Below are 12828 nucleotides of genomic sequence, written 5' to 3'. Positions count from 1 at the left end.
TCTAACTTGTGCGCATATGCACATTACAAAATAAATCAACTAGTGCTCGTATGCACACTGTACAATAAATTGATGCGTGCACACATACACATCACACTGATATCAAAATAATATCAAATGCCATAATACAGCCAATGAGATTTGTCCACACGCCACGACTCAATCCACCATCCGTGTGACACCTAAATCGGTACCCACGCACTGTGCAACACCTAAATCGGTACCCTTGCACACCTCATCACCTAAACTCATAAACATAAACCACGTCAGTAGTAACAATCAATTGACATCGCATCAATCAATCCTAACGTGTTCATGAGAAATAGGCATCATAAAAAATATATACAAATTTAAATGACCATGATTATTATTCAAATAACATGGGTCATAACAGTCCCCCCTGTTGGGAATCAACTGTCCTCAGTTGCGCAATCAATGAGTGGATGGCTTCATGGCACAAGTGGAGGACAAGATCATCACATCAAACAATTTCTGAAAATAAAACCAAACAAGTGAACGCATGTGAAAAGGATCTAAGTGTCCCATACCACATAGGTACCTTCCACATACAAACACTCGTTGGTGAAAGATAGAAGACATAGATACGTCTGGGGTAGGCATGTAAAACCAATCTAATGTCCCATACCATAGATTAATTCCACACGACACTACCTTAAGAACAGAAGTTTGAGACGGAGTAGCTAATTCCCTCTGAAACTTTCATTCTGACATAACTTTTCTCTATCCTCAAAATTAGACTACAAGTCTTATTCCAAAAATGAATTAGGTCGAAATGGAAATTCTTATCAACTTAAGATTGAAAAAATAATCACTTACATTACTGTCAATAACTTGATGAATTCTGGGGATTTGTTCTTGATCTTAATCTTGTAATTGTCTAACTAAATTCTCGAGATTTGTTTTTGATCTTAATCTTAATGAATTCTCGAGATTTATTTTTTAATCTTAATCTTAATCTTATAATTGTCTAACTAAATTTTAAAAATTATAATCTTTGAATAGGTTTATAATTCTTGAATTTGTGAATCTTACTTGTAAACAATGAAATCTAAAGGGGATCTTGATCTTAAGCTTAATCTTAAACTTAAAATCAGAACTTGAAGAAATATAGACATCTTGCGTCTTAGTTGATAGCAAGAACTTGATATACTAGTAATGAATCTTGGCTTAAATTAAAAATACTTGAATGGACGAAAATTGAGAGATTAGTCTTTAATTAATCATAATTATAATTCTTGAATAAATCTTGTTCTTAAGGGGGTTTAAATCTTGTGGTTGAATATATCTTTGACTTAGAGCAATTCTTGGTCTAGAAAAAATCTTGTACTTGGATAGATCTTAAACTAGAACACTTGAAAATTTAGATAAAACTTTACTTGAATTGGTATAAACTTCGTAATTGTGATTGGTATACAACTTAAGCTTGGTTTCTAGTCACTTGAGAACTATTTCTTTAGTTTTCTCATCATCACTAAATTCGATGGTGAAGCAATTGATAACTTGAATCAAAGACTGGAGAAACTTGCTTGGTTTTTGAATCTTCAAATTGGTCTTAATCTTCTATGAAATGTCTAGTATCATTTTTACTTAAATTTGGGCAACTAGATCTTGAAGATAACTTTTGCTAATCTTGTCTTGATCTTTCTAGTTAGGTCACCGTATCTAAAATTCTTTTCAGGAGCTAAAGTTTTTCTAACTAGGTCTAGAAGCAAAGAATTTTCAAAAAACAGATACAAAAGCAAACAAGAAATTGTATACAATAAATAATTATTTTTTTTAACACATACCTCCATCTTTGGTTAATGTGTCGAGTGCGTTAACCTCTTCGGTGTCAAGCTGTCCCTGAATAGTACGATGGTGCGGATATCACCCATTTCTTGACAATTAAAAGAATAGGAAAAATTTAAAACAAGAGAAAAGATAGGGTTTCTTATCTCATATGGAACGTCGAACTAGATGAGTCTTGCCAAGTTAGCTCAATACACAAATGCATAATTTTTCAAGAAATAATCCATGTACTCTTTAAAATTAAAGCTTTATTAATTAAAGCTCAAAGAGTTTCTTAATTAAGCTTACTAATAAAAGCTTTGCTTAACATGATTTTTTTTACTAATTTAAATCCAACGCATAGTTAAACCCAAGCTTAATAAAGGCTCAAATGAAATGATTCAATCATCTTAGAATTCATGAAGTTCAGCGCAGATTTGTTTAAAAAAAAGCTTTGGAGATTTGTTTTAAAAAAAACTTTGGAAAAAATTATAATTAGTGCATAATGATTTCAATATTTGCAACTTATATATATATATAAAGCTTTTACTTTTATGCTGGTTAATAAACTTAATAAAGCTTGTATAAGATGTACAATTTCTTTTTCTCCCACAGCTATTCTGACAGCGCAGCGCTTAAGAATAAAAAGGAAGATTTGATTTTTTTTAAATAAATTAGTGCCTCGTGGATTTAGCCTAACCCGCCAAGATTAAAGCAAAAGCTCACAAAGCTCTTAGCTAATTTAAGCTTTGTAATAATCAAAGCTTTAAGGGCTCACTAAGCTCAATTAGAAAAATCGACGCTCCCCCCTGAAATCGCAGCTCGCCGCCGCCGCCAGTCGGCCGGATGGAGAGAGAGAAGCCGCTGCCGCTGCCGCTACGAAGAAGGGAGAGAGAGGAAAATTATATATATTATATATATATTACTAAGATTTGCGCCCAGCGCATCAACTAAGGAGAAGAGGGAAAATAAAAATTAAAAGTAATTTTTGAAAGCAACTCTTGAAGAATTCTCATCACTCTATTATAGAAATTGAGCAAAGAAAAGGTTTAGCAATTCTGCTTATGGCTCTCCATGCTCCTCTGCTTGCTCTTTCAATCCGTACAGACAGATTAGGAAGAGGATTAGTGAAGAGAAAGGTGGTTTCATGGTTTTGGGAAACCCACTAATGGTTTTCCACCTAGTTTTATCCTTTGGGCAATAGATTGATGGAGATTGATTACCCAATGGTTAAAAACAAGCTTAATTTGATCCATACATAAACAAAAATTCCTAAACGTGTTCTTCTTTGATTTAAATTTAAAAAATTATCCAAAATCACCTCTGTTTTTGTCTCTTTCACCTCTTTTGACCGCCTTCAAGAAAATTAAATTACACCAAAGCTCTGATACCACTGCAACCGGACCTTTAATTTTCTTGAAGAGAATAATCAAATGACTCATAAAAATTATATCAAATATCAAAACAACTACTTGAATTAAATTGAAAATTAAAGCACATATCAAAACATAGAGCAAGAGAAAGAAATACATCACCATCAACACAAGGCAACACAAGACTGGGTGCAATCTTCTCCCCCCAATGTGTCTTCTCGCGTGGGTATTTGTGATATATTCTAAAAGTAGGCTTTAAGCCAAAAATAAAGTACACATCCATATTTGGACTTTGCCATTTAATTAGCCTTTGTCCTCAATTAACCTTTGTCCTCAAACCTTCTAAGGTTTGCACAATTTTTCTAATGCAATAATCTAACTTGTGCGCATATTCACATTACAAAATAAATCAACTAGTGCTCGTACGCACACTGTACAATAAATTGACGCGTGCGCACACACATCACACTGATGTCAAAATAATATCAAATGCCATAATACAGCCAATGAGATTTGTCCACACGCCACGACTCAATCCACCATCCGTGCGACACCTAAATCGGTACCCTCGCACTGTGCAACACCTAAATCGGTACCCTTGCACACCTCATCACCTAAACTCATAAACATAAACCACGTCAGTAGTAACAATCAATTGACATCGCATCAATCAATCCTAACGTATTCATGAGAAATAGGCATCATAAAAAATATATACAAATTTAAATGACCATGATTATTATTCAAATAACATGGGTCGTAACAATTGAGGTGACATAGCCAACTAGTTCTAAACTCATTATGAGGGGTGCTAAGATTGCTTTACCACCAAGGACCATTATTCAAGTTAGACATGATTCAATACCCCAACCGATTGGTTTCCTAATTGAAGTTCCTAATTAAATACTACAAACTAGAGGGGACCAAAACCCTCCTCTTGAAACTTGAAAACATCATCTAATTGGAAAACTACCAAGGTGATCGAGTAAATCTATTAAAATTTGCAAAGCATGGCAGTGAAGCCACCACCAGATTAGAACTTTTCCTTCTCTTGATATGACCACCTTCTAATGATAGAAGTTCTAGCTTCAGTGAGAATTAGTCACGAATTCTTCTAAAATTTTGATTATCCCCTTTTTTTCTTTCAATTATTAAAACTGGAAGCTCGCAATATTTCAAAATTTTGTAAAGATGATAATATGCAAGATTATTTGTTGATAAGTCCCTTCTTTTCTCTTAATCATTAAAACTAGAGGCTCAAAATATTTTAAAATTTGTACATATGATAGTATGCAAGATTATCTTAAATTTGAAATTCATACACTACTTATAAACATTCATTTTATTGAAGACATTCTACTAACCAGATCAATAATTATGTATGAAGCAACCTATTCCAAACCTTTTGCATTCATAATTGTTGTTGCATCAAAGATAGGACTTGGCTCCATACTTCTTCAAAGAAGTCATGGATAAACCAAAAACGTACGTATATAAAAATGATATAGATATAATCCAAAACCTTATGCATACATAATTCCCATAAGCCATAGTGCATGGCCTTACTACATTGCCTCAAGAGGATATTGCTTCAAGGATAGGGATCAAGGATAGGTCCATCATGGACGAGATCGAGCTTCCCTTACTTTAGTGCCGATATCATTTGTTGAGGTATAGACATGTTTTCATTCTGATGCAGTCCCAAGACTTGCATAAATATGTAATAAGTATGCAAGCAACATAAGACTTTTTCCCACGAACCCTTTTTTGGAAATCAAGACATGTACACCAAGCTTGAGTCTCTATGTGTAGAGTACCTCATAGCATATTTTATCTAGTCCATCTCCTTCTATCTTAAACACCTCATGCTCATATTGTTTTATGGCCATTTCAATAGTTATTGCTCGATCCACTGATAATGCAAAGTCTATTCTCTTCTGTGCTTCTCATGAAATGCATGTTCTCCATTTCATGCAAATTCCACTTCTTCCGATTGAGTCTATGCCCATCCTATTGAACTCACTTGCAGGACTCTTTCCATGCAAACTCCACTTCTTTTGATTGAGTCCATGCCCATCCTACTGAACTCACTTGTAGGAGTTTTTGTTGCTCCACCTGGGATACCTTGATTTGCATTGGAGGACGAGCCTAGCCCACCAACACCTTCACTTTTAATATTTGGAGTTTTATTGGTTGTAGATCTAGGTGTTCTTTCTTTTAACCACACTTCCTTCAACCATAACGTGAATAGTTGCTAATTTAAAACCAACAAGATCCAAGTTGTTTGCCTCATCTTGAGTCAAGTTTGTTCCCTCTTGGATGGGCTAAATAGAAGGAAGGATTGGAATGGGGGAGCATTGTTGTCAGGCTGCCATGAGTGTGTAACATCATGGTCCTCTTGCCTCTTGGTCCTAGATTCTCTCTTTTTAAAAAAACCATGAAGCTAACATACCAATAGAATAATTTTGGTTGTTGCCCTTGTACCATCAATGTTTGAGCCTAGGCCTTTCTTACTTCCAAGTGATATCCTCCTAATGGCCCATTGCATACGTTGCCCTACAAGATGCCTTCCATTGACCATACACGGAAGTTGTGATGCAGAATTCAACCCCACACAGTACTTGTTTCTTGGCATGTGGAAAAGATTCTTCTAGGTTTCCCCTTAGGTCAATAATTGTACTTCGGGCGATGAGAACTATTATCGTCCACATTAACCACATATATGAGGTGGTCGCCTTTTATGATGGATCACCTTCTGTTGCCCAAGGTTCTTGATATATTGTTAAAGAAATTGAATATTGTGAATACTGTGAAAAAAGAAATTGAAAAAACAAATAAATAAGCTTTACATGGAGTAAATATAATTAGTCTTCAGGGAATTTTTAAATTATCCATCAACGTAAAGTGATTCACTTACGATGGGTCGGATCCCACCCAAATCCACTTCAACTACCTATGGGGTTCTAACAAATGCATCCTAGATCATACACATAAAGTGTGTATAATCTAGGATACCTTTGTTAAATCATATAACACCAGGCCAATCTGGCTAGCAATATCACCTATAGCATGCCACAACCATAGAGGAAGCCCTACAAACTCAACTGACACAAGGCATTCGTGCTTATTCACATCAACAAGGGATCAAAGGGAATCAGATACATGAAGTTCAAACCCATAAACATAGCAAACTTGACAAGGATCTCAAACACACACCCAAGGTGAGCAAACACTAAACAAGACCTTACCCAAATAAAAGATAATACTAACAACATTGGCCTTCAATATCTCCTTCTCAAGCAATAGCTAAATTTTAGCTTTGATGGGCACTCTACCAGTGCTCATCAAAACCACACTGCATCCGACAGAAAGGAAAAGTTGCCAATTAATAAGATCAATAGAAACATAAGCATGCACCTTTCTCCCTTCCTTAGGCTCTACGTTGGACTATTTCTCTTCAGCTTTCTTTTTCTGCATGGCCTATACTCTTGCAAACCTCCTAAGCTAAGACATGGCAACCTTGATATTATTTTGCACTCCCTCGTTTGCTCCGACAACTTCAACAAATGCCTTATTCTCCTTACCCCTTGTTGCCTCTTGATAAGCTTTTCACTTCATATCAATGTCATCCCAATCAACCCACCCAACTTCTTGGTTCCCCTTTTCCAATCCATGCCGAAGCAACATAACTAAGAAGACGACGACGAACAAGCACATGCAACCTCCCCCACCTGCTCTCTCTTATCATATCCATCTCTTTCTAAGGATAATCTTCTTTTGAAGTACTTGCATGAACCATAAATAACTTGCTCGCTAGAGGGTTATTACCAATATCTACTTTTGATCAAAATATCAAATGCTTTTAACCAAATGGCTAGATAGGCTTTTAAAATAAATGTTGTCTTGGTTAAACATCAAGGAAGCTAAAGACTTGTAGGTTTCCTAGAAGAATATAAGATTGTGGTCAGTACCTATGTAAACAAGAACTTGTCGTCTCATTACAAGTCTTTAATGATTGAAAAGACTAGTCACACCTTTGCATGTGTGAACATTTACTTGTTATTATCAGGACCAGATGTTGTGATTGTTTACGTCGAGTTAACAAGCTCTCATTTGAAGTGGCAACTCAACATGTAGAGTGGCACTATTTGCCCATCATTGTCATGATTTGTTTCAACATATGGTTGCTAATAAATGCATTTTCCAATTCTACATGTCTTTCTACTAAAGGAGCGTTGCATACTATAGCTCTTTCTATAGCTCTTTGTACTCATCCTCTAAGGATTTTTAGCAAGTTTGATAGATGTTCACCACACCTCTTCTCACTATGGTAACAAAGTTGTTTGCAAATAACTCTCCATTCATGGGGTAAGTTTTTCATGTGCGGAGTGTCCCATCTTTATACATAAATTTGATGGATATAAATGGACTACCAAGAATGACAATAGATGATGATCCAAGCTATTTGTGGTCAAGCATAAATGTGCATAAAATGCCAAGAAGGTTCCTAATCATAGCCAAAACTGGGGATTAAGCATGTCCATGTGACACCATTGCAGCCTGCCGAACAGCTAGTTGTTGGGCAGCTGTAGGGTCGATGCTTGCCATGGGCGGGTTGGTACTGTTTTTGCATTACACATTGCTACGAACCTGCAAAGGCACCATGCTGTGGGACCATTCATAACTACAGTTTATAGCCTGGAGAGGACTCAGAGCACACTTAACAGCTGCCAATCCCATGTCTGCCTCTCTTTGCCCGTCCAGGGATGGGCATGTGTTGGCAGCCTTGTTGACGCACCTGTGAATTCTTGTGAGTAGGGCCTCCCTGCCCATCAAGAAAATCAAACAGCCAGGATAGGCTCCCAGGAATACCTTGGATAGGCAGAAGCTTTGTGTCTAGCCTGCCTCAAGCCCGCCGCACACTTTTGAGTCTGCACATTGGTACATATCATAAAGAGTATTGAGAAGCCTCACGAAATGAAAACAAGGTGTGTGGCAATCTTGGTTTAGATGTTTTTGGTGAGTACCAAGAACATTATCAAGGTATTAAAGAAAGTCATCGCTGTAAGAGTGCAGATGGACCAAAAACTGCAACTTTCAATATTGAAAGGACAACTTGGTGAATGAACTTGGAAAATACAAATTCCACCATAGCTAATGGGCAGTTAGCAAAAATGAGGCATTAAAGCATGTCCTCAATAACCGTTTCTTCAAAAGAAGTACAGACCACCATTTCTATTCCTTGCCTTGGTCTGTATGTGTACAGGGACAGAACTAGAAGAACTTAATGTAAGCCTCGCTCCATGAAAAGCCTCGAAGCTCTGGAGGTGAGAGGGGACGGATGCGAAAAGGGAAGGAGTTGCAAAGCTCTGGCAGTGGGAACGAGGGCAGCTGGAACTCGCAAGTTTTCTAAAGAGGATAATTTGAAGAGTGGATGAGATTGAAGGCATTAAAAGAATGTGAGGTCATTGTGCCTATTCAACCCCTTTTTCTGGAGGAATGGTCTTAGCTTGACAGACTGTAGTTCTCCTTTATTCAAGGCAACAACCAAAGCGAAGACAATGTGTCTACCTTAGCAATAACCAAGGCAAAGACAGTGCAGAGTGGCAAAGCAGGCCAAGGGACACCTAACCTGCCAAATATCTAGCAAAAGCACAACAAAGCAATAGCTGCCTAATATATTGAGCTTACAACACATGGATGCTTTCTTGATCCACTATCAAGCATCACACTATAAGCTAACCTTCCCTAGATCAATTTTCAGATACTCCGGTAGCTCAATGTCAATTTCAAGCTCTCCCTTTAAGACAGACCTCAAAGAGGTTTGCATCTCCTCTTGCTTTTTTTGGAGAAGTCGGTCAATAACACTCAGAGATCGAGAACTGTGGCGTAGATAAAAGTCGGCAGACAAGATCTTCTGTTCCTCTGCTGACAAATCTCCATGTTTACCCTGATAAAAAAAGACAAAAGGATGATCACTTGAGTGGCATGCCACGGCCCTCCACCCTTCACCATGTCAAAACACCCCTCGTGTAAAAAGCACGATTTCAAAGATGGACAGAAAAAAACGTGATAAGATCACATGCCATACCAGTCGAGCTTTTCTGTCATTGACTGCATGATGCATAACTATGCCGGCTGCAACGGAGACATTGAAGGAGTCAACCATCCCTGCCATCGGAATATAGCACCTTATGTCCGACATTTGGATTGCATTCATGCTAACTCCCCTGCAAAAAATCATGGTGCATTACATCAACCTTTGCAGAGGTGCCTTTGATTAATTCAGATAACTGGATCTATCGAAAAAGGAGTAGCTAGCTACAAAAATTAATCTTAGGTTAACTACATGTAAAGGTATTTAAATGCCTCTGGGGGGGAACCCATAATGACCGCTAATGCTTGACGCTTGGACATGCCTGTATGGGGACCTATCATGACCACCTGTAATGCTTGGATGGGCAAGATGCTTGGACATGCCTGTAAGGGGGACCCATCATGGCAGCTCGAAAGGCCTGGACGGGAAATCTTAAAGCCCACACCATACTCACAAGCAGACCCATCATGACCGTAAGTAAGGCTTGGACAGGCAAGCTTGCCCCCGTCAAAGCCACCACCCATCCCACAGGTAGGGGCTTATGTGTAACCACCCTAAGAAGCTCCATGATGTGTCAACCAACCAACCTGAATTCATTGCCAAAGACTACAGCAGTTGGAACGGTCCAGTCCATGTCAAATATCGGAACCTGATCCGGGGATAACTTCAACTTGTTACCATCCTTCTTTCGCCCCAAAAGGCTTTCATTAGAAAACATCCCACAAAAAGTTTCTGCATGTTTATTATTCCTGCCAGGAGCTTATCATCATAAAAAACAAAATTTAGAATGTATATCCCATACAGAATCATCTGAAATACTTGCTACTGCAATCCGATATCCACGTGATCGCAGTTCTTCAAAACAGTCTCTTGTGGCCTTGAATAGTTCCGCATCCAACCACTTCTCTGAGCCCATGCTAATCCTCCTATTTTTCTTATACCTGCATACACCATAAAAACTGTCATTGAAGGACTCTTACACTACACAATACCACTATCAATCAAAAATTAAAAAAAGAAAATTTCCAACAAGCTTAAGCAATGAGGATTTTAATCAAAGCATCTTCTGCTCCTGAATTGGGCAGGCAAGATGGACAGAAAGATATGCTACAAAACCTTATTTTCATATATAATCACCTTCTGTCTGTCTCATTGGAAATGACATGCACCGACTGAAATCCCAGGGCATCAGCTGACCTGAAAACAGCAGCTATATTACCAAGATCCAGTAGTCCTTCCACCACCGGGCATACTGAGTATGTCCGGTTAGCTACCACCCTCTCAATTCTATTTTTCCTCTCTTCTAGCAAGAAAGGGCCCAGCATTTGTATAATTTGTGCGCTTGTAAGAAATTGGTCTTTCACTCTGAACTGGTCCAAATACGGAAACCATCGCAATTCTTGATCATTGTGGTTTTTAGTAACAGCATGGTTAGCATTCAGCATGCAACCCACTTGAAAACCTTTTGAAGGTTTGAATTCTGTAGGTTGTAATTCTGAGGTCTGCTTGTCAGCACAGAGAACATCATGATCAATGCAAACTGCATTGAACATGCTACTTGAAGCATCAGATGTTTGGGTTGAATCTGGTTAAGCAGTTACGCACATGACACAAGTTAAATACCATCACAAAAGCTACACTTTCATGTCTTGAGAGTCAAAACTCCAATCAACGATCACTAGACTCTAAGAGAGGAAAGGAAACCCTCACTCTTATTCACATATGAAATATATATGCATTATGTTGATGTAATGCCTGGTTTATTAATTGAAAACCTTGAGAGCTCTAATCTTGTGTGACCATTAAAAATCTGATCTTGGGTACACATGTACTTAGGACTTGATATGATAAATGGTTGGAATGTGAAATATGTTGAATGTATAACCTGATGCATTGCCACTGTCAGTGGGCATGGGAGGTGCTGGAGCAGCATCGCCTGGGCCGGAACGATCAGCGGCCGCAACAACGTCAACATTGACATCACATAGGCATCCATGTACAATGCGGTTGGAGGTGGTGGCCGTGTCAACAGCCGTGACATCGACACTGCATAGGCCTTGTGATACATTGCAATTGGAGGCCAAGGCCATGGAGACATCGGTGGAACCGATAGCAACAGCGAACATGACGGATCCTTTCCCATCACAGATAACATCATGCACTTCTTCTGGATGGCATGTCCTGCCTGTGAGTGGGAAATGCTGCTTTTCTGCTGGTTCTAAGGGAGGGGCAGTGTAGGAAGCCGCCACCACTGCAGGAGCGGTGTTTCGAGGCAGAGGCGGCGTGCGTCGGACCCAACAAAGCCCTCTGCGGCTGCCTCCGAGGATGAGGGCCCCATGGCCAAGCCCAGGAGAAGAGGCCGAAAGGGCGGCGAGGACAAGGGGCCTTCGGGCAACTGGGTCGAGAAAACAGCAGAAACAAGACGGAGGGGAGCTTGTAGCGGTAGCAATAGACTGGCAAACGATGGTGGGAACGGCAGCAAGCCTCCGACAGCCTTGCAGACTCATTGAACACAACATATACTCAGTCTCTCCAAAATGGAGATTATTCAGCAAAGTTCTTTGAACCCTTATACGCGGCCACGTGGTAGCATAATGGCCTTTGGATCTAAGATCTTCTTGTGGACAATTCTACCATCTTAGCTTGCTTTTTCCAATTGCAATCCATAAGATAATTACTTGTAATCTCTACTTTTAGTGCAAGCCATAAGATAATTAATTGTAATTTAGACCCCTATTCTTTTATTTGGCTAAATTTTAATTTTAAAAAAGCTATCACAAAACTTAGAGAGAATACTCTTGGGAATTATGGCTAAGATTCTCACTCCTCTTATTACATATGGTGATTGTTTATATATATATATATATATAATGAGAAATGAGTTTTAAAGAAAAGGAGATAGGCAGGCTTATACAAGGGACATGGTCTCAACCTTTGGCTATAGTTTTTTGGAAGGGTCCTTTTGTAAAAAAAACGTCGATCTCAACAACAACTAGATATGCATGGCATGTTTTTCTCTCTTAGAACACATTTTCATCACTTCTATCTTGACTCCATCCTAGTTCTTTTGATGAGATTATTGTTGGCTAATCAACATGGCAAGATACTCCGAGATTGAGTCAAACTCTGTCAATGTCTTTACATAGACAAGCACAGCCTATCCGATTTAACAAGTTAACACATGAGATGCATAAACGTATGCAAAAGACATTGCAAGACATATAGATATAGATATGACTCTGGAGCACATATTGGATTAGTCAAGCACCAAAGTTACAATGGTTGCCTTTTCTGCTCCACTCTTAGACTACTGGGTCGGACAGTTACAAGATCAAGAAAATATATTTTGGCTAGCCTATGCCTTTGTTGCACATATCCTTCTGCAATTTGGGCTTCCAGTAGAGAAACATGCTTGGTCTTGTCAACGGTCATCCCTAGCTTTCTTGAGAACATCCATGTTGCCCTCATAATGCCTTTGTTGAGCTTTTACATGAGTAGTCAAATGCTTCACCTCATCTTCCAATACTGCAACTTAGTTCTCTTGCTCTTGGGTTTCTAGATTTTGTGTTG

The 12828-nt window shown here is 38.6% G+C and overlaps 1 protein-coding gene across 1 annotated transcript; it reads right to left on the bottom strand.

Moving 5' to 3' along the window:
• Positions 1–8326: 8326 nt before the first annotated feature.
• LOC147634553 (tRNA/rRNA methyltransferase (SpoU) family protein) lies at positions 8327–11795 on the bottom strand. Its single transcript, XM_086803644.1, has 6 exons — positions 11144–11795; positions 10396–10843; positions 10061–10199; positions 9846–9907; positions 9253–9391; positions 8327–9111 (listed from the first exon to the last, which is right to left on the bottom strand). Exons 1-6 carry the CDS (start codon positions 11775–11777, stop codon positions 8893–8895), a joined length of 1641 nt encoding a protein of 546 aa, XP_086659770.1. The 5' UTR covers positions 11778–11795; the 3' UTR covers positions 8327–8892.
• Positions 11796–12828: the final 1033 nt, after the last annotated feature.

Source organism: Cibotium barometz, chromosome 10, assembly GCF_041138505.1.
Source record: "Cibotium barometz isolate CiBa-2024 chromosome 10, ASM4113850v1, whole genome shotgun sequence".
NCBI classification, from domain to species: domain Eukaryota; kingdom Viridiplantae; phylum Streptophyta; class Polypodiopsida; order Cyatheales; family Cibotiaceae; genus Cibotium; species Cibotium barometz.
Note: the sequence above shows the minus strand (reverse complement) of the source record. Positions and strands in the feature narration are given on the sequence as shown.